At 48.8% G+C, this 22,622-nt stretch overlaps 1 protein-coding gene across 1 annotated transcript; it reads right to left on the bottom strand.

The window, feature by feature from the left end:
- Positions 1–1,285: 1,285 nt before the first annotated feature.
- ZNF469 (zinc finger protein 469) lies at positions 1,286–15,956 on the bottom strand. Its single transcript, XM_044986829.1, has one exon. It carries the CDS (start codon positions 15,878–15,880, stop codon positions 2,723–2,725), a length of 13,158 nt encoding a protein of 4,385 aa, XP_044842764.1. The 5' UTR covers positions 15,881–15,956; the 3' UTR covers positions 1,286–2,722.
- Between the last annotated feature and the right edge of the window lie 6,666 nt (positions 15,957–22,622).

The raw sequence follows: 22,622 nt of genomic DNA, 5'->3' as shown, positions 1-22,622 counted from the left end.
AATTTTAGGTCCCATAAAAACGGCAATAATTTAGGTAATCAGTTGACGATAATATAATTGCCAGCTAAAGCCAAACCCCCAGAACTAGAATAAGCCTTTATCCAATTCTCAGGCTGGTAGTGGGCTCTGCCAAAAACCAAGCTTCCCCAGCAAACCTTTGCCTATGTTAACTTCCCAGGTTACACTAAGTCACTGGAGCAGGCTTTTGTCTAAGGCAAGCTTCCCAGCTGAGCTCCATCTCTGAAATCTGCAGCCACCTCTCTCGGCGCTAGGCTTCCTGCCCGGAGTCTATCACACAGGCCTCTGGCCAAGGCAATCTCCCACGCTACACTGACTCTTTTAAAGTGGGGGCAAATTTTATAGCTCTTTAACCCAATCCCAACTAATCTCCAGCCAATCAGTAATCACCCTCAGTGATGGTCCTCTCCTCACAAGCCAGAAAGGCCTCTGTGGGTCGGCCGCCTTCACAGTCTCACTGCTCGCTTCCCAGTACATCTTATCGAACCTCATCTTGAATCCTGGCAGCGATGGTGCCGTTACGGACCAGGCAGCATGGCCCAGTGGACAGTGCACTAAGCTGCCTGGCTCCTAGTCCCAGCTCTGGCACTGACCTACCGGATTTGACCTTGGATAAGTCTTGGCCCTTTTGTTTCCCTATATGCAGCAGGAGAACTGACACTTACCACTTCTGGGGAAAGTGCTTTGAGAGGTCTGGGTGACAAGCACAATAGGTGAGAGAAGTGTTATTTAAAAACTCCCATCCAGCAACAAGAGGAACGATGGCCTAGTAGTTAGGGGCTTGGAACCTGAGAGACGCAGGTTCTATTCCGTGCTCCACCCTACAATGCCTTGTGTTCTTGGACGAGTCACTCATCTCTCTAGGCCTTAGTTTCACCATCTTTTAAAGGGGGATAATGGCACTACCTTACCACAAATGGTAATGGGGCCACCTTAGGTGGATAGAAGTCATCTAACCTAGCAAGTTATTATTTATTATTATTTTAGTGGTTATAAGACCACGCCAGATCCTAGTGTGTGTGTACCTGTACATGCACATGTGTGTGTGCGCGCGCACACACACAATAATAAACAGTCTCTGGCTGCAAACTCCCAGCAAAATTGGGGCGCGCGTGTGTGTATGCAGTTCGGGAAAGAAGAAGAAAGAAAAACATCTGACAAATTCCATGGAGTCGGGGGGTTTCTGTGAAAATATTGGAATATATTTGAAAAGATTAATTAGGTATGATTTTACAATACCACCCCATATTTTCATCTCATACTTTATTTAACAATATTAAAGAGGCACTTTAATAGCACACATACGACATAATAAAAAGGCATTTCTTGCTCTCTTTTTCCTCTCTGACAAAATATCAAAATAAAAACTTTTGACATAACACATTGCACCCAAGGTAAATTACCTACAATAGTTTTTTATACAATACAAAGGACAGTAAAGATACATATTAACAGGATAAAGCCTCTTTTTTTCCTTTTAAAACTAAAAAAAAAATTTTGTTTGCAGGACAGACGCAAAGTACTCTATTTGTTCATATCACATCAGTGCATTACTTCACCTCCTTGACTTGGGAGTATTTCAATAGTATTTAAGTATCTTCCATGTCCTCATTTGCACCTGAGATTTCTTTCTGGTTCAAAGTTCAGTTGTATACCTGCTCGATAACATGACATAACCTTTTTAACACTATGGAGTACCAGCATACAGGATGTTATAAAACGTTTTGTTTTCCTGCTTTGATTTCTTTTACAGGTCACTGCTACTTCCTATCTGTTCCCTTTTATTTTTAAATCAAGGAAGTCTGTATTCACATTACAAAATAAAAATAGCACCAGTAACTGCATAGTAAAAAGCTGATACCTATATAGCTACTAAGTCAATACAGTAAGATAGTTTAGAAGTTATACCGTTATGGTCACTTGGACAGTACTATTCTGGTCTGGTAAGTTGGCACAGTTTTATCCGTGAAACAAAAAAAGTTTGTCACAAATGTCAAGGTGCAGTTCGCTAGCGTTATTCTCATTTTTCATGCATTTACATCATCTACAGTGGTCAAATAAGGGCATCAATGTTTGAAACACTGTAATAGGCCCACGCAGCAAGCAAGCTAGTTCATTATTTTCTTGGCAATGTAGAAACAAATTCTTAGGAATGGCTGTCAAAATATGTGGCACTTGATTCTTAATTTAATTTTTTTTAATTTATCATGTCGTAGGCCAGTTCCCAATTTAATGAATTGTACAGGATTATTTGTGCAAAATCTTTAAAAAAAATTGCTTTCTACAGTGTACTGCACCTTCTGAATAAGACGTCTATGGAATGAAGTTCATCTCTTCAAGTACTTTGTACAAAGATAACACAGAAGCAGTCTCAAAAGGGTCTGAGATTTGCAAGTATCCTTATAACCTCAGCACTTCTGCAATAAAGCAATTGCTCTTGACGATTCAGTCTGCCCAAAGCGATTACAATTTCAGTTCATGAAAATCATCAGCAACATCAAAGTTCTAGCATTTGCATGATAAATCAGGTGAATTAAAGTAGATTAGTAGACACAAAGCAAACTATTTCACAGAGGCTGCAGTGCAAGTTCATTTAAACTAGACAGAAAAATCACGCTACACAAACGAATTTAATGCTTTGATAATTTTTCCCTTGCAAACCCCATGAAAGCAGCTGAGGATCACCATAAGTCACTTTCATAAATTACTCTGAAGTATCTCTTCTTAAAGGAATTTTAAAGCTCGTTAATTTCTGTCCAAACAGTTGGCTTAGGAGATTGTTCTGGGATTCGGCTGTCCTGTAATTGTGAGAGTCAGCAGGTTTAGCACCTTGGACAGCTCTGTGCCTGCTTAAAGAGCTGTGGAGGGACGTGGCGGGCCCTTTGGCTAGGAGATGGTGAAAGGTTTTCCCCAGGATGTCCTTCTTACGCTTCAGGTCTCCATTGGAATGACGGTTAGTCACCTTCTTCTGATTGTAGGTGTCCAGCGCCATCTTTTTCAGCTGGTTGCCAACTCCTGACATTCTGGGCTTGGGGATCAGTTTGTTGCAGTGCATTTCCCTCTTCCCGGGGGAAAGGGCAGAAGCCTCGTTGTTAGTCCATTCGCCTCTTTTGAGCTCTCCAGCCCCGTCACTCCTCCCAGGGCCCGGTGTTCGGGCTTTCTTCTTCTTCCCATCTCCCTCAATGTTCTCCCTAGACGCTGAGCTGCCTTTGTGACTCGAAGACTTGTGCTCTTTTCGCTTCTTCGGGTGCGGCTTGCCAGGCCCGTTCAGAGCTGGCTTGTCCAAGGATTTACCTGGATCCGAGTGGCCGTGTTTCACAGGGTTGGCCACTCCCTCAGCTTTGAGTTGACTTGAGAGTTTGTTTTGATTGCATCCTATTTCTCTGACACTGGCACTGGCATTGCCGTCTTTGGCACAGACACCTGTCTCAGGCATGGCCTTTTCTTTTAGTGAGCAGGGTTTCTGGATCTCCTCTGTGCTGCCCAGATTACCAGTTGCAGCGGAGGCAGCTTCGCCACTCACTTGACTGCCTGTGGTTTTCTTCTGAGGGGCTGAATCTTTGGCAGCCCTGTTTAGAACAGGTGATGCTGTCTTGTCCTTCAGAGGCAGAGAGGGGTAGGCGGACTCTGAATAATTGGCCTTGGATGCAATTTCCCTAGGAGCATCATCTACATTTGGGCTGCTCCACAATGTTTTATGAGCGTCCTTGGCCAGTGGAGCTTCTACTTTTGGTGCAGAAATTTCTGGGATTTTCTTAGCTAGTTTGAGGCAAGGGATCTCTTCGACAGGCTCGTCTCGTGAACTGGGATTGTCCAATATCCCCACCACATGTTCTCTTTGATTGCCCGTGGTTGGTTTTGCTTGGCCATCTGCATGCCCATGTTTCTCAGTGAGATGAGGTGGAGCTAGCTTTCCGTCCATTGCCTGGTTATGAGCTAAACTAGAAAGGTCCATACGAAATTCAGAAGAGTCCAGGATAGGAAGAGGCTTCCCATCAAAGGCTCCTTTGTCTAGTTCTTCAATGGAAAGCATTGTGGTGTAACTGAGCTCTGGATCACTCACGACAGCCTGGGGCAGAGGAGACAGGCATGGGGGTGGCGGGAGGGTATCGAACTGAGATTTTTCCATTTCAGCCAGGAGGTCTGAGAAGTCACCCACGAGGTCTTCTGTTTTCACAGAAGTTTGGGGCATAGTTGCTCCAGGGTCATCACCTGTTTCAGGGCAGGACTCACTGGGAGGTGGTAAAGGCACATCAGCTAGCTGTAGATCATTACTATGGTCAAGGTGCACAGGTGAGTTGTGTGGATCCAAGCTGCCATGGTGTGTGAGCTTCCTTTTCTTGCGTGGTGGCATGTCCTCCCTTGGATAGTTTTCCTCTTTGATTTTCTCATTGCCATCCTTGGAGGAGATGCCAGGCCTCATGACCCCTCTGAATTTGAAAGTCTTGTTGCTTCCCGCCAGGTGCTTCTCCATGTGCCTGTCGTACTGTTCTTTCTTAGAGAAGGTGTAGTTGCACATGCTGCAAATGAACGACTTTTTGATGACATGCATGACATCCGCGCAGAGCTCACATGCATACAGCGTGGTGTGCTTGATCTCCGGCTCCTCTGCTATCCCATGATCTTGACTCAGGTGACTTCGAAGCTCTTTTGTTTCCGGATAGAACATTGGGCACTTGTGGCACAAGTAAATCTTCTGTAAGCTGTGCACTACTAAGTGGCGCTGGAGCTTGAAGGGCTTGGGAAATTGTTTTCCACAGTGATGGCAATCTCTGGAAGGATCCTTGCAGTCCGGATGCATGGGGACAGCTTTTTGAGTGCTTTCACCTTTTGACATATTGTCTGGAGATGGACTGGCAGGCCCTTTGGAAGAGCTGGAGGCGGAGGAAGTTAATTTAATTCTGACACTGCTTTCCAAGATGTCTTTAGTTACCTTTGCCTCTTGGTCGGGGGGTGGCTCTTTTAGGCTCTTGTTCTCTTTGCTGGCAAGGTGTTTGCTGGCGGAATCCACCAGCTTGGATGACTTGCTTGGTTTCCGATACATGATGGTGTTCAGGAAGTGGGTGACCGCAGCATTGTCCTCGCTGAAGCAGGTAGGCAGACCCATCGCTGATTTCTGAGCCTGACCTTTCCGAGCAAACTGTGTGGCGTGCTCTCTGAGATGCTCGTTATACATCCAGACATCGGAAATCTCCTTCAGGCACATTCCGCAGGCCCACAGGCCAGCTTTGTTTTTTGCATGCTTCTCTTTTAAATGGTCCCTCAATTGCTCCCTTGAGCTGAATTTGCGCTGGACACACATATAGCAGGTAGGTGGAGGGGAAGGGTTATGGGTGAGTTTGTGAAAGTCCAGTTCCCCTAAGGTGAGAAACCACTGGAAACACACTTTGCATTTGTATTGTTTATCCTTAGTCTTGATGTTCATATCGTTGCGATTTTTGCCTGGCTTCCCATCTTCTAGCTTATTTTTGCTGTGTTTGCTGTGCTGGCTTGGCTTCTGCTTGAAACACACCATGCTTTCATCCAAATGGCCAGGATTATCTTTGCAAGTGCTGAAAAAGCACATGTCCTGCATCTTGAACTTTGCACTCAACATCTCAATGTCAATTGTATGAAACTCAGGTGAGCCTTGGTCCTCATTTATCTTGCTGTTGAAGGGTTCCTCTTCCAGCTCTGGGGGTTCTGGGCTAGTTTCTGCTATTGAATGTTCATTTTCAAGCTCTGTAGGGGACTTGAACAGTACTTCATCAGCAGGAAGATTTTCTGCCTCCTTTTCAAGACTTCCCCAAATGTTCAAGTTCGGAATGTTTTCCATCTGGTTGTTTTGGCAGAGGAAGGTTAACATGTTATCATCCTCCAGGTCAATGACCTCCTTCCTTTGGCTGTTTTTCTCATAATCTGGCTGCAGTGCAATATTTGTGGAAGCGTTGGAGCTGGCATCACATCCCTTTGGCTTACTGCTGTGACACATGTTTAGCATCAAGGCATCGTCAATGGAGATGGTTTCATATTCACAAGGATCGTCCCTGGTGACACAGAAAGAGCTGGTTTCACTGAGGTCTGAAGCCAGCCGGATGGGAAAGAAGTCTATGGCACCCACTGGCCTGACATTTGCATCAGTGACAGGTTTGGGTTTCTTGGTTCGTTTCCCATACACGCGCGTGCACTTCCTCCGGGTGAACTGGTTGTCCCTTGGAAACAGCTGTGCGAATGTGACATCATCATCAAATAAACCCTGCAGGTCTGGCTCAGTTGCATCACCAGTGCAGGACTCCTTTCTCTGTAATAACTCTCCCTTTCCCCAGGGCTTTGACTCTGCCGAAAAAGGGCTGTCATCAGAAGCATTTTCCAACATGCCTTTAGTGGGATCCTTGTTGGCTGTTTCAGATTCACAGGTTTCTAAAGACAGATCTGGTCTGGCAGGACTCAAGGGATGCCTGAAGGCACGACTATGATTCCCATGATTGCTCTCTCCCAAGGAATTCTCACGTTCCTTCACATTTGTGCCAACACCATCATCATGCTGTTCTTTGCATACTTTGCTCAACCCCTTCTCCACTTGCTTCATAAACCCACCTGCCAATTTCTCTTTGGCCTGTGCCTTTTCTCCTTGACTTGGATCTTCCATCTGCTTTTGACAGCTCACGCGGACCTTTAGTGACTCCTGCCTGTCTGTCTCCATGGAAGAGACGACCAAATCACCCACTTCATCTGCATGCTTAACTATGCAGGGTGACCATTTTGCTGTGTGAGACTGCTGGGCTGAGCATGGCCTGACTTGTTCCTCTGCTGAGATGCCGCTGCCTGGCTCAGCCAAATCTTCAATCACATTTGACAGACTGGAGTTGATTCTACTGGAAAGAACATTGGAAGGACCATCAGCAGCATTCTTCTCCAGGTTGGACAATTCATTGACTTCACTTTCATTGGGAAACATATTTACTTCCCTTCTTGCTTTTCTACTTCGTTTCTTCTCTAAATTTCTATTTAACTCCCCAGGATCTTTGCTTTGGCTTCTTCTGCCTTTTCCCCGTTTATTTGGTTGCTTTCTAGGACCGGGCTTTTCTGTCACTGATTCATCCAATTCCCCTGTCTCTGAGCTATGAGATTTTGTCTTTGTTTCTTTACTCAGAATATCGGTGTGATGACGTTCATGGCACACGTCAAGTGATATGACACTGAGGTCACTGAGCACTCTACTAACTACTTCTTGCATTTGTGCATTGGGCTCCTTCTCTTGACCTGCACATGTTTTCTTGGAGACGTGTCCAACAGCGCTGGTTGGCATTTGTGTGTTATTCATTCTCTCCTTGGCAGTGGCCTTTATGCTTTTCCTAGAGACTTTCTTGGACATTTTAGATGTTTTCTCCAGCAAATTCAAACTGAACTTTGAAGTTTTGCTCGGCATCAATGTGCCGTCATTTTTCGTCTGATGCTTTACAGCTTTGTGCCTGGTCAATCCTGGTTTGGATCTAAAAGATGCAGAACAAATATCACAAGTGACTTGGAGGCCATTTTGTTTCTTTTCTTTCAGATGCCCGTTTCTGGATGCATTTGGGAGATTTTTAAACATGCCACTCTCCTCTTCTTGCTCCATGTTATTTAACACACAACTGCTGTCTCCTCCAGTACTCTCAGCCCCTTGGCTTTCCAAGTCATCTCCTTTTGAATTATTTTCTCTATTATCCACATTTTTGGAGGGGTCACTAGGTATCATCTCTGGCACCTCTGTAAACTGGTGGACCTCTTGATCAAGAGGGCCCGAATCTGCTGTCCTTTCACAGGCAGTACTTACAACAGTTGGGATCTGTTGAATGACAAAGCTATTGCACGAGGCCTCTGGCTCATTTTGATGTTTATTTCCATTATAATGGCACTTTTTAAGCTCCTTTTCTTGATTTAAGTTTACCTCTCCGTCTCTTTCTCCAACTGGCGAAAGATTAGTGGGCTGCGTTGAGTAATCTTTGGTTTCTGGTGTGGGCTGACAAGCATGGATGCCCTGCAGAGGTATTGACTGAGAATTAATAATCATGTCTGTGACGGTGCATGTCTTGTTTCCTTTATAAAGAGGGCATAACAGCTCAGCACAAGTGCTTTCCGGCAGCACATCACCAATGTCATTTTGCTCCAAAGGTGGCATGCAGGGAAGAATACAGTCGTTCATTTGCAATTTCTGGGGGCTTTCCAGCTCCAAACCAGAAACTGCCAGCTCACCGGGGCATTGTGGAAGATGAGGTTCTGCCGGTCCTTCTTTTTCAGACTGTCCAAGATTAGTTAGAATGTCTTTGGCAGGACAATGACGAATGTTTCCAATAGCATCCAAAGGTGCGGGAGCAGTGGTGTTGCATTGCTGAAGAGTGGGTTGAAAGACACGTGTGTTTTTCCATTTTCCTTGCTCTAAAGGATTTTGCGTGGAACAGCAAACTAGATTTTTCTCTGAGTCAGAGTTGAACCTTTTTACAATAAATGAACTTGACTGAGTCTCTGTGTTAAGCACAGGGGCAGTGTATCTATCCTCTTCCGAGAGCTGCACACTGAAGTCCGAGAACTCTACATTTTCATTATTACTGTTCTGCAAATATTTGTGGTGAGAAAAGCTAGTTTGCAAAGGCAAATTGGCCAGAGAGTCCTCTTTGGAGTGACAAGCGTCAAGGACCTGCTTTTTCTTTCCACTGCCATCTTCAGGAAGCTGAGCATTTACTGAATAGATGTTAGTTTCATGCAACAAATTATATTCCTGGTGAAGATCTTCAGAAGGATTCAAAGAGCTAGCAGGACCCAAAGACGCACTGCAAGGAAGCTGTGTCTCATGTCCCACCTGGTTACTGGTTGACCCTATGCATTTGGTTTTTATGGTGCATGACAACTGCATTTGATGACTAGCTCCCTCAGACCAAGCATTACATTCAGCAGCGCTTACTTTTAGTGTCTCTGTCAGTGCATTGCCTAACGTTTCTTTCTCAAACAAACTATGGCTTAAATAGGATTGTCTGTGGTTTTTAAATGCCAAGGTTGCTTTGTTTTTATCTTGCTCTTGCTCCTCCACAATCTGATCAGCTTTCTTTACCTGCCCTAGCAATGGGGTTACCGTTGCGCTGCTGCATGGTGAGAGGTTATTATGCTCTTGTGATACGCCATCTGCACAGATATTAATGTCACTGGGCTCTGAACATTCATCTGCTAAGTGCTGCAGCTCTGTTACATTATTGTGCAGCTTGTGGTTCGCAAATGTGGATTGCTCTGCAGTGTAGGTGTCTGTTTCGTTGAACGACTCCAGCTGTTCACCTGCCTCTGGAAAAACTCCAGTTGCTTCTGATGTAGTAGCCATGCTCTCTGCTTCTCCTCCCAGGGGCTTGTTCCCCTCTGCACATGCATGATGACATGCTGAATTCTCGCCTTCCAAGCTGCCCAGGCCTTCCTCTTCCTGCTCAGACTGAATATTGGCATTTGAAGGTTGGTGATTGGCAGAGAGCAGTACTGGGAAGCATGGCATCATCAGCTCTTCTTCATTATTCTTGACTGTCCGGGCAACAAACAGTTGGAGCTGCTGTAATGGGTTTGCGGTAGTTTCTTGGGAGGCTAGCACCTTTTCTGTACCACAATCAGTCTCTTTGGACACACTCAGTATATCGAATAATAATGCTTTCCGGTTGCTAGCCTTGTCAAAGGGCCCTGGGGTTTGGTAGACTGCAGGATCCTGGCTTTCTTCAGTCTCTTCCAATAAAACAGGTCCATTGTCATCACCTTCACAGTGCACTGAGATTTTTAGCACTTTGGGTGACTCGGCTTTGTCTAGAGGTCTTTCTTCTGAGTCCATGTTATTTTTGGCATGAGAAGACAAAGCGAGATCCAAGGTGGGGACCTGATCTTCCTGAAACCCAAATTCAGATTTCAGATTTGGAATGTGGCTGCTGAAAGATTCCAGCTCTGGAGGATCATCAAAGGTTTTATCCATTTTCCCTGGCTCGGAAAACCCATCAGCTCCGTGTTTACTTGGCAGGGACGGAAAAATATTGTGTTTATTTAGTTCAGCTGCCTCTAGAGTTTTAGGGAACAAGGAATCAGTAACAATGGCAGGGCTTTTTATCATATGGTTTGTGTAGATTGGAGCCTCTAATTTGTCTGGCATGCATGAATCAGGGATAACCCGGGAAGGTTCATTCTCCATCTCTCTGGAGTCACTTTCCTTGGAAGTTTCAGCATCCTTCAGAGCTTCCGGGAGCTTATCGCAGGCCTCTTTGGAACAGAAGTGATCTACAGAGATTGAATCTTCAACAGCTGGTGTACACATGCTTGATTCTAAAGAACTAAACTCTGCTGGGCAGGGCCAAGAATCCTGGTGGTTCTTATAATTGCCATCTATGTTGGGAACTGTAGGCTTCTCATTCACTAAACTTTGGCCCACACAGACTTTTGTGGAAAGAAGGTTTGTATTCCCAAGGGCATCTGTCAAGAACAAATCCTTTTCATTCCCTGTCTCTTGATCCACGGGTATAGGTGAAAACTGGTCAGTTGCTTTTCTCAGCTGTGTGCTGATGTGTTGCTCAGATGTCTGATGGACTTCGGATGCCTCATTATTTAATTTGCTGGTTTGCAGCTGACTTTCCAGTTCTGTAACTAATCGCTTGATCTCCAGCTCATCATCTGATATATTGTTCATAAAAGCTACATTATAATCTCCAATCCTGTCTGCCAAAGGTAAAGACATTTGATTGTGCGTTATGGCTCCCTCATCTGGGAATTTCTTAGCTAATGGCTTTTCCACCGAAAGGGTATGAAACTGACCAATGTCTTCCGACAAAATTGGAGACACTTCCTCCATTAGACCCCAGTCCTTCTCTTGAAGAAATGGAGGATACTGCTGCTCAAACGGCATCGTTTTGCTGGGTGGATTGCATCCAAATGGGACATAATTGTCCTTACTTGTGGCGACGCTGTCGTATAATGGAGTATCAAACTCAGCTACGGGAAGTTCTCCGAATATTGAAGAGGAGTCAAAGCCAAGAGGGGAAGACACTTTGGTCTGCTGATTTTCTGAGGCAAAGGGGGTGAAATCAGAGTGCTTCTGCTCAAATGAACTGGTGCTAATGTCATCCTGGCATAAGTACATATCGTCAATGTGTGAGGCCCCCACGGCAGGAGGCTTTGAGAAAAGGTTAGGATCATAGCGACTGGATAGGTCTTTGTGGTCATAAAGTGTGTCGTCAGTGCTCACATAGGTATCGGGTCCTTTGATGGCTAGCATCATTCCAACAGGATCCCCATTGTAACAGCCGACTGGAGCAGCATAATCTTTATGGTCATCACAAAGTCCATGTTCCTTTAAGTACTTGATTCCAGCAGGCGAATAGGTAGTGCTCACCTGTCCAGGGCTGGCATCAGTACCAATGTGAGAGGGAGGAATTAACTCTTCTGTATGGTAAGTGAGGGTGTCCTCATTATAAGCAGCAAACGGACGCCTCTGACTGGTCATTGTCAAATCAGTGGAATCTTGAGCATCTGGCTTAGGTCTCGCTATCTCACCTGCATGGCTAGTGGCTCCTTTCTGCTCTTCTGTGTCCTCTTCACAGTAAAGTCTGACAGGACCCTTGTTGAAGGCATCTCTGCTGTGATGTTGTTTTTCTTTGCTTTCTGGTGAGCTTTCCTCGTTCATAGAACCTGCCAGAGAAATGTGTGACCTATCGCTGTGATGTGTCGTGGAGCCAGTCAGCAAAAATTTGGCTGAGCCAAACCTCCTTGTCCCTCTGGAAAAGCCCGCTTTGGTTTCATTGCTCGTCTTTAGAGTCTCTTTATCAAGAAGGCTCAGCGGGTTCCTTGGAAGTGGTGTGATGTGCTCAGAACTATCTGGGTATCTTCTGTTCTGGACGCTTTCCTTCTCGTTGTCAGAGTCGGCCCTTTCAGTGCTTGGGGGGCTAGCGCCAGTTTCACTGGACAAGCTAGTGCTATGACTGCTGCCGGTGGACGATCGGCTGCTTCGCCTTCGGATTCTGGCTGCAATGCCATCTTTCTTTATTGCTTCATCGCTTGGGGCCCGCCTGTGCTCCTGACCATCTCTCTTCCGGCTATAGGTCCAGGTTGGCTCTTTCCCTTTGGTCCTCTCCCCTCTCCCTGAGCGCCTCTTGCTAAAGCTGTGCTTGGTCCGCCCGTTTGATGCGGACCCCAGCTTCTTTCTGCCGTGCAGCTTGGCATACACCACCCCTTCGTCATCTGAATCCGAAATGTACTCGTACTCGCCGAATTTACTGTCCTGGGCTGCCGGCAGCAGCCTCTCAGTGGTTCTGGAGACTGGCGTGTTCTTATTGCTCTTCGCATGCAGCTTGTGCAGCTTGTTTTTCTGCTGCACGATTTTATGAATGAGCTCCTTGCTCCACGTGCCGCTCCTCGGCTTCCGCTTTTTCACGTCCTTCATCGAGAACCGCAGCAGCTTGGGGTTCTTATTGGCAGGCCCTGAGGTGGTACCATTTGGCCTGATTTCACTCTTCAGATAAGCATCCTCACTAAGGCTTCTGGGCTGGTTTTTATCGGAGTCAGGTTGGGTCATAGTCACTGGAGTAACAGAGCCACCATCACCCTTCCTCCCCGTTTTCAGCTTGGTATTCTTGTCAGGCTGTGCTTTATCAGTCGTCACCCGATTTGCAGCCTTGCTCCGGGCCAGCTCCTTGATACTGGATTTCTCCAGCCTTTTGTTCCCCCGGTCTGTGAACTTGCCTGCCAGTCTCCTCTTAGGAACATGCTGCGTCCCCGGCGCTCTGCTCTGAGCCTGCTCTCCGCTGGGATGATCCTCTTCATAATAATAGACGGCTTTTGACTCACTCGCTGGCTTCTCGTCCTTCCCCGTGTGCTTCAGTTTGTTCTCCGAGGCTGGGCCATCCTTCACCTTGTGCGGCATCCCGTTGCCCATGCCCTTCACTGACGTGAGTTCCTCATCAGCAAACACATCTATGAAGCTACTGTCAATCTCGGGGTTATCGGACTGATACTCCAGCCCATTCAGCGCTTCCGTGATCAGACTATCCAGCTTGGCATCATCGATTTCTAAGTCGGAAGCAGTAAGTGGCAAGGAATTTGTGGTTAGCCCATGAAATATATGGCCTTTCAGCGGGTCCTCCTTTGCCTCCCCTCTGCCTTCCCCATCTAACAGGAAATTGACAGGCTTGTTTAACGCGAGCAGGTGTGAATGGGTGTCGGGAGAAAGCGATGGCCCTGGCCTGGCTTGGGACTGTTTCGTGGACTCTGAGGGGAGCTGCTTCCTGGCCTCGGCTCCCTTGGAAGCATCTCTCATTTCGCCCTGGAAAGCCACATGCGAGCCGCAGAACTGGCGGTGCTCCAGGAAGGAGGAGAGGTTGCTGTAGTTCTGGTCACACTGCTTGCAGGTCAGCAGCACGTCCAGCTGGTCCAGGCTTGCGCTGCTCAGCGAGTTCGCCAGCAGGTGATGGGAGGAGTAAGGCGGGGGAGGCGGTTCCCCCTCGAAGGCATCCAGGCAGCCCTTGGCCATGTCAACATCTGGCTTGTGGAACTGGGTCTCCGGGAGGCATTTGAGAAGGTGCTCATCCTTTGGGGTGTCCAGGGGGAAGTGGAAGGGCTTGATGGAGTCTGGCGGGTGGTAGTGGAGTGAGCTGGAGTTCAGGATGTCCGCGGGGTGGCAGGGATGGTGAAAGAAGGGTGCCGGGGTAAGTGCTGCAGACAGCTGACTGTCTTCGAAGCTGTGGTTGACCGGGCTGCTGGACATAGGCGAGAGAGAAGAACACGTGCTGCTGCAGGTGGGGTTGGGGACAGGTGACGGGAGCGGAGACTCACATGGTGAAGCTGCCACCAAGGCCGACGGCGGCAGAGCCAATGTCGGATTGGGAGAGCTCCTGGAGGGGGCTGGTGGCACCGTTTGGTTCATGCTGAAGAAGAGGGGTTTGCTCCTGGAGTCGCATGTGGGAGACCCGGTGTCCTTCCCACCTTCAAAGGAGAAAGCGTTCGTTGAGCCGCAGCTCTGCCGGGTGGGGTCCCTCCTTTGCACCAAGAGACCCTCTCCTGCCAGGAGCTTTTGGCTGTGATACCTGGGGGTGCCTTTCTGCAGAGTGCTGCCCCCTGGCCATTGCGAGGTGCCCAGGGGGAACGGGAATTTCTGGCTGGTGAGCTGTCTGGAGAGCTCTATCCTGTTCTGGCTGGGCACTGCGGAGGTGAGGTGTATTTGCTGCCAAGGCATCCTGGAGTTTTTCTGCACGTGCTGCCTCTGCTCAGGGCTGGACTGGCACTCGAATGAGAACTGACTTCCAACAGGGTTTGAATAAGGTGCTGAAGTCTGGTCCACGGGAGAGAACGCCTTATTGGCTCCATCCCAGGCTTGCAAGAGCCGGGGGTGGGCTTGAGGTGTACTGGGCATGCTCTTCTCAAAAGGCACCGATGCCGTGCTTACGCCGCTCGCCAGGGAACCGCAATAAACTTTGTTCTGAAAGTGCACTTGGGGTAGAGAGTTCTGTGGTATATTCCTTCGAAGAGAGCTACCTTGGGTCAGTATCCTTTGACTAGGTCCATTGTCTTTCAGTGAAGGCTGCCCCTTACTCACTGGCTTTGGCATACTAGTCACATGTAAACTAGGTGGGAAAACAGATTGGTTTTCTTGGAAAGTGCTTGGAGTTTGGTCGATAGCACCAGAAGAAGAGAGAGCACCATTGAGCTCACCGGAATGCTCATTCCTTCCTTTGTAGCAAGGCAGAGGGGACTGCTGCTGGACCCCGGGGGCCGAGGAATGTAGGAACTGAGCTGGCTGAGAAGACAGGCCATATGTCCTGCCCTCTGGGGCTACGGTTTCGTAGGAGCCGTTGCCCAGAGCCTCCTCTTGCCAGTCCCTGGAGGAAGAATGAAAGCCGAAAGCACCATGAATCACCTGGTTAGTTGCCAGCGAAACATCCATATAATCTTGGCTGGTAGCGTCATTATGGAAAGGATCCTTTGCTACGTCATGCAGCGGCTGGAAGGGGTATTGAAATGGCAAGGAGCCCAGACAGTGTGTGCTGGCTTTGCCACTCTCGGGGAAGGGGCATGGTTTCTGAGCAGAGATACCATAGCTAGCACCCGGGAAGTTTTTGTCCGGTGAAGGCCAAGACTTATTCCCATTTGCCTGGAACTCTAAATAGTGTAACTGCCCGTTAGTGCCAGGGCTTTTGTGGGGGAGGCCAGCCGACGGCTGTCCTTTCCCGCTGTGGTTCTGGCGTGCGGCGGCTGGCGTGTGTGAGGTATAGTTGCCGGAGGTGAGGCTGGAGGAGACCTCCGGGAAGCACTGGTTGAAGCTCAGGTCCTCTTGCTCGAGCTCTGCCTCCCTCTCGGGGATGCTGGGCACGTGGAATCGGTAGCTTCCCGAGCTGGGTCCTCGGCTGACTTCTGGCTTCTTGGGTGGGGTGACCTTCTGCTGGGGGTAGGCGATGCCAATGGTGGGGTTGGACCGAGAGTTGCTAATGCTGAGCCTGTAGAGCTGGTGGTGACTGCGCTCCCCTTTCCCAGACCGCCTGTTCTTATCCCTCACTCGGCTCTTCCCCGTGGGAGACTGCGGGCTCCCCTTGACGCTGCCCCACGGGCCATCGCTGGAAAACTTGGGCTTGTTGTGGAGGGACTTGAAGTCGATCTTCCCTGCTTGCTGCGGCCTGATCACAGCTTCCCGTTGGCTGTGGGGCTCTTTGTCCTTAACACTGGGGAAGTGGGACCCACTCTCGGTCCCGTTGTGCAAGGACAGCTCCGAGGTGTCCAGGGAGCTGCCGTTAAACTCCCCCCCACCTTTCCCGCTGAAACGTTCAAAGGCAAAGTCTTTGTCTTGATCTTTGGAGCTGGACTCAGTATCACTGACGGCATAAACATGCTGGGTCTCTCCTGTCATGATACCGAGGGGCAGGGCTAGAAGGCACTCGTTTCCCTTACATCTGTGGGATTAGATCCTTCCTTCACGAGCATGGTCTCTCGTTGGTAGGTGGCTAAGATGAGGCTTGGTTAAATAGGCAGGGGTACCCTGCTCCCACATCTATCCTGGTTACTGGGCAGGTCTCGCTGGTAAAGAGCACCTGGGATTCGCCTCATGCTTCCAGACAGGACCTACAATAGAGAAAAACCCCAATGAGTCTAAGGAGGACAAAGGACATGGGCATGTCTAATAGAACAGAGCAAGGGGAAGCCACAGCTCAGCTGGGGGCTGGATTCTCCCGTCCCGCGCCAGGGAGTCAGCCACGCCTGGGCACAGAGTGGGTGTTCAATGCTACTATCCTGATTTGTGTGTGTTTGACCCCCGCCCCCTGCACAGATGTGAATGATGGCACAAGGAGCCAGGCGGGATGGATCAGGTCCCTCGGGGAGCGTATTTCACCCGTATCTTTCCAGGGAAGATTTTGGGCAGCCTGACTTCTAGCTAGCCGGAGATGGACGACATTTCTACAACAGAAGAAAGCAGTTTGGCTCCTATACCTGTCGCCACCTGGGAGCAGAGTGATCAGAACGTCGGCTTGGGGAAGAACCTCACGCAGGATTTCAGAGAAATTCTTCTGACAAGCTTCTCTCCCCGATTGCAAACGCCCTTCAAACATCCAGCTTTGCAGAGGCCGTTATAAGCCTTTTCGGCAAAGCATGCTAAGGGAGGCATCTTTTCTTCCCTTGGAAGCTATTTCTGTGGGCTTATTAGCAACGTAAGCAGAGAAAGATGACAGAAGAGCTCCACCTATGGATGACTGGCCTTGACGGGCAGGGGCAGGCTCTGCACTCTGGCATTCCTTTGAGCGATGCCCTGGAAACAGAGAGCCCGCCTGTCCCGCCCCCGGCTTTCCAGCTCTCCCTTTGACAGACTCCCCGCACTTCCCACAGCTGCAGCTCCTGCGCTGCCCCAGCCTTTGGGACAGGAGCTTTGGGTTGCCCCAAGGGCAGTGATCATATCGCTGGGGGAGCCGCCTCTCCTCCATTTGGGGAGGCTGGGTGTGCCTGGACTGTGGACCCGCCCCGAGGCCTGTCTCTGCCCGGCCCTCTCGCCCACTTCTCATGCCGCTTCCCCCAAGCCCCCCTGCCCGCCACTCGCGTGTCTTCACCTCCTCCCCAAGGACTCCCACCTGCTTAGCCAGGCACATCTCTTCGCCCCCTCCCCTGAGGCCCCCATGCAGGCGGAGCAGGGATGGGAAGAGGTGGAGTGAGGGCAGGGCCTCGGGGTGGAGCTCGGGTGAGGCCACGGCCCGGGCACCCTTTTGGCAGCCTGGCTGTTTGGGGAGGCTTAGCCTCCCCAGGCCTCTGATACCCGCCACCCACGCTGCTCCCCCTGTCTCAGCTCTTTAGTTCAGCTGTCCAAGCACAGTCACCCCCGACTAGCTCAGTGCACTGATACACACCATAACGGAGCTGGGAGGAACCATTTCCAAAAAATTCACCTAAGAACCCCACTGAATGACCATGTTTTCTGGCTTCTGCTAAGGTAAGAACCATTTAATGATACCAGGACGCACTACATTACTGGGCCATTTCTTCTAGAGCATCCTCTTTACAACACTTTACCAACTGTATGTTGTGCTTTGTACCAAAATCGTTTCACCCACCGTGGACTAAATCAGTGTTTCTCAACAACCGGCCTGTGGACTGGTGCCGGTCCCTGAGATCTCCCTGACACAGTTTAGGAAGGCAGCAAGCCAGTCCCTGGTATCAGAAAGGTCAAGAAACGCTAGACTAGTGGATCATGAGGGTCCCTTCTGGACTTCAAGTCTATCAGTCTATGAAATGCAGCCACTTGTGGGGTGGAACACAATAGGTCAACAGCACACAGCAACACTTAACAACACAGGCCATGAAGGAAAGAATGCTGTAACCCACTGAGGCTGAAAGCGGAAATGAGACAATTGAAATTTGGCCACCCTTTATCATCCCTGCTCTTGCAAAAAAGCACCCCGGGATTTTTAATTACCCCAAGTAACATCTCATAGGACAAATGATCCTGCCAGCAGCACAGTGGCCCCTGGCATCACGCTGGGACACTGGGTTCATACTGACTCAGAGTGAAACGCACTTGAAGCAGCACCCCCGGCTTTACCATGGTGCTCTCCCATGCAAGCCCTGGCCAGCTCTGACCTTGCTTAGCTTAGGAGAGCTAGTGAGGCTGGTACGCAATGTTACAAGGGAGAAAAAAAATCTCTTATCGCCGGACAAGTCAAAATAAACATCTAGGATGAAACGTTCTGTGTCACAATGACCAACCTGCCCAGGGCTCTGCTTCACCTGCTGGAGAAATCTCTAGGAAAGCAAGAGAGGTTGGCAAGGCTCTGGGGGTGTCGATTACCGTTGCAGGCAAACTATGGTCTCGATAATTCCTTCCTGAGTCCAAGCGCTGCTTTCGGTGACTCGCTGGTCGGCAGATTTCTGGAGAGCTTTACGTCAGGGCTTTATTCACGCTTCTGCTATCACATTGACGCTGCGGTAGTGCCTAGCGACCACAGCCAGACAGGGCCCCTTTGGGCTGGACACCGTCTAAACGTGTCATAAAGAACAGTTCCTGCCCCAAAGAGCTTACACGCTAAAATCCACTGGATCAGCCCTCTGTGCCTGATGTAGCTGGGGGCGGGGCACAAATGCCCCCCATGGCTTGCAGGTGCTGGCTCAGTCCTAAAGCTCAACTTAAGGCATGTCTGCACTGGAGCTTGTAATTTCCAGCTCCCGGAGACATACCCGTGCTAGCTCTGGCTGAACTAGTGTGCTAAAAATAGCAGGACAGCCATGGTGGCACGAGTGGTGGGAGGGGCTAGCTGCCCCAAGTACGCTGTAGACCCAGGCTTTGAGATTCACTGCCATGGGTCTCTGCTCGCTATCGAGATGTATCCTTAAACAGTCATCCCTACAGCTGGGAATCCCCGCGCATTCAGTGCAGAAGGAATTCAGTTCCTACAGTGGCTCCCCGCACACACAAGCGCTTCAAGTAGGAAAGGAGGTTCTTAATTAGCAAGACTGAACCTCTGAAACTGACTGAATAATACAAGCCACATAGCCTGAGTTAACCCCATGTAAATCCAGAGCAACTCCCCCGCATCACACCTTGTGTCCTTGGTTACACCTGTCAGGAGTGGGTGTGGCACGGCGAGCGGAGGATTGTGATTGGTGGCCTGTTCCACGCTCTGTGCTTGGATGCACAAAGTCCAAGGTGGGAGGGAATCAAGCCTGCAATTCTGCATTTACACTGCTGCGACTGGCAGAATCACTTGCGCCATGGGTAAAAAAATCAATCAATCAATTTAGCTCAGTGCAATTAGCGTAACATGGTTTAAAAAAAGCCAACACTTGGGCAGTGTCCACACACACCTTTAAAAAGGTGTTTACTGCCTCAAGTGACCTGGTAATTCACTTGAGATAAAGAGCTACAAGCGTAACTCGGGTTTGTCTTCTCAACTCAATTGTCAAACACACCATAGGCAGGATCCTGGGAATCTTGGCCCAAATCTTCTAAAGAGGGTGCACGTGGGGTGAAAATTTGGGATACACCCAGACAGACACATACAGGATATATATTTTGAGAACTAGGTAGCTAAATAAAGTTATGTCCTCCAGGCCTAGGAAACCACAACGCGAGGTTACTGTCTGTCACAGGCACAGGCAGCATGAGAATCACCAAAAGATGTGGTCAGAGATATTTGGATAAGGTAACAGATTAAAAAACAATCCCACAACCAGGAAACGTGTCTGGGGCCACCACAGATGGCCCAGAGGGCATCTCACCATGCTCAGGGGACAAAGGCCATGAAGTTATGATATGTGCTGAGCAAAGATATGTCTTTGGTCTGATGGAGATCGCTGAAGCAGGGTAGCCCTGTGGTCTCCTAGCAAGGACCAGGTATGAGATGGTTGCAAAGGGATAAGCGCCTGATTAGAGACCGATCCATTTTGGAACAGAGGATTTGCCAAGCCAGATCAGAGCTTTGGACCGGCATGGCCAGTATCCTGTCCCATGCAGGCGCCAATTCCTGATGCCAGAGGAAGGCAAAAAACCCCAAACAAAGCAAAACACCCAGTGAACTGAAAAACCAGCACCAAGACTCTCTTAAGGCCAGGTCTACACTACAGACTTCCCCATGTCACTCGGGGGCATGAAGAGTCTAAGGGTACGTATATACTACCCGCCGGATCTGCGGGTAGTAATTGATCTATCGGGGATCGATTTATCGCGTCTCGTCTAGACGCGATAAATCGATCCGCGAATCGACGCCCGTACTCCACCTCGGCAGGAGGAGTAAGCAGCGTCCAAGGGGGAGCCGCGGCAGTCGACTCGCCGCCGTGAGGACGGCCAGGTAAACCGAACTCAGATACTTCGACTTCAGCTACGCGAATAGTGTAGCTGAAGTTGGGTATCTTAGTTCGATCCCCCCCCATACTATCGACCAGCCCTTAGCCTATGTCTGTACTCGGAGTGCTTTACTGGGATGGGAATTCCTGCCCACTATACTTACAGTCCCATGACAGTCTCTTTAGTTCATTTTATCCTGCCCCTGGGGGTGAGCCCACCCTGCACTCACCCCACAGCAGTAGCTCCTGTCCCATGGACCTGGGGCCAGTCCCCCATGCTGGGTGTTGAGACCTGGTGCCCAGGGACACAGCACTGCTCCGGTTTAGCCTGGCCACCCCTCTCTCAGGACACATCTGAGTGAGCGGCGCCGTGGCTCTGTGCACCAGGTCGCAAAGCCAGAATAGGGAGATAGGCCCAGCCCCGTGGGACAGGAGCAGCATCAGATGCCACTGTGGGGTGAGCGTCTCATTTTATGTTATTTTACGCATCCTTTGGAGTTTTATTTAGAGTTATTTTGTATTTGCAAAAAACACGGGGCTCTCATTATACTGGCAAAGCACCTCTTGTGAGGACACAGCTAGACCGGTGGGACGTGGATTGTAAAGCCACCCACCATGAACCCACTGCATCTGCACAAGGGGAGTCTGCCGGCACAGCTACGTCACTCCGGACGACATCTCATCACACCCCTGGCTGACAAGCTATGTTGGCTGAAGCTCGTAGCGTAGATCTGGCCTTGGTCAGGTGGCGAGCGAAGCACAAGGCAGTGAGCGTTTGTAATATGGACTGGGGCAGTCTTCACTCCTTTCTCCTGCAGACTTACACTCAGTGCAGCAGAGACTGCGTCTTTAGATGTGCCTGGAAGGAGCCTAGTACTGTCTAAATAATATATAATAATAAAGATCACTGATCGCTTCTGAGTGGCAAGGCCCGTTATATTTGCCAGGGAGAACAGCTAATTAGGCTACTTTGGATTCCCAAAGCTTCGAACTGAGGGTTGCAGTTTCACCCCTTTTATATTTTTGAAGGGTTTCCATTTGTTTCCTTTAGCCTGCAATCAATGAGCCCACCTCCCTCGCCCCCACAGATTTGATTCATCCGTCCTCCCAAACAGTCTCTTGGAAAGGGAGCCCAGAATGAATCCAACTACATTTCAAGTGTTTGTTTGCAGTGGAAGGGCCGTGACATGTGACTAAAGCTTTTTCCCAGAAAGACCAGCCAATCAATCAACCAACTAGCCAACTGGCAACATGTAGAGGTTCACATCAGCATCTTTCATGTCTACGTGCAATTACACCAACTAGCCAGAAGAGGGCTTCTGTCTCTATGGCAGCCTTGTGATGGTTCTAGGAATGTCTCCTGATTTGAGTTTAACTGGGTAAGCATTTCATTAGGAGTTACTCTGGGTTTCCAGGTTTTCTTGACTTGTATAGGCCCCTTTATTCTGCTGCGTATCCTTCAGACTTGGGGACAGCATGATGGCATATAAGACAGGTGTCTGGCAAGGCTACGTGCTTATATGTCAGAGCTTGCTCCTTGCCCAGGTATCTGAAACCAGGCTTTGGCTTTGGCAGCAATCTCTCTCCTCTGTCATCTTTTCGCACCGTCATGAAGGGCCAATTTCCCAGTAGAGTTTTTAAGGTTTTAGGGCCACCTCCTACCCTTTAGTTGAGTATATGAGATCCGCAAAAATGAGTAAAGAATTCACCGGATGATACACAATACAGACTTTCAAGCCACCAAATGTGAAACAAGAATCAAACACAATTTTTTAAAAAGGAAACTGTCAGCTCAAGTGGGCCCCAAATTTAAGTGTTGTAAAAACAAAAGCGCACAGTCATTTCAACATCTTTCTTTCCACGTCTTTCTTTTTAAATCCCACTGAAAGCAATGTTTTTAAAAATAAACATTCCTCTGCAGGCTTTCCAAACATTGCAGCATTGGAATACTGCATGGAATCTCTAAAGGGAAACTGATGAGAAACTGGCTGAGGATGGGAGGAGGGCAGTAGTGGAATTGATCAGTTTACAGTCATTGGCCAAGGGAACAAAAAGAAACCAAAAATTACTGAAAAGTAAAGTAGCTGATTAATGTTCTTTCATGTTTAATAACCCAAGATGTAATTGTAACATGGGTGAGGAGATTAGATGTTTAAAATCTTTTGATTTGACTTGACAGGATTCCTATACGCCACTGAATCATGTAGCTTTCTCCTATATGGCACTGAATAGACGATCCTGTATGGAAGAGATCTGAATAGAAAGGGAGAACTTCTGCAGCACCTTTAGACCATAGTAGTTAGTTTAACTGAAACAACCTGAGATAAGGG

The sequence above is a fragment of the Mauremys mutica genome, chromosome 14 (assembly GCF_020497125.1).
Source record: "Mauremys mutica isolate MM-2020 ecotype Southern chromosome 14, ASM2049712v1, whole genome shotgun sequence".
Taxonomy (NCBI): domain Eukaryota; kingdom Metazoa; phylum Chordata; order Testudines; family Geoemydidae; genus Mauremys; species Mauremys mutica.
The sequence above is the reverse complement of the archived record's forward strand: the minus strand, read 5'-3'. Positions and strand labels throughout refer to the sequence as shown.

What these genes read in the sequence shown, in the direction of transcription:
- ZNF469 (XM_044986829.1), bottom strand. Translation starts at nt 15,880, where the DNA reads ATGACAGGAGAGACCCAGCATGTTTATGCCGTCAGTGATACTGAGTCC.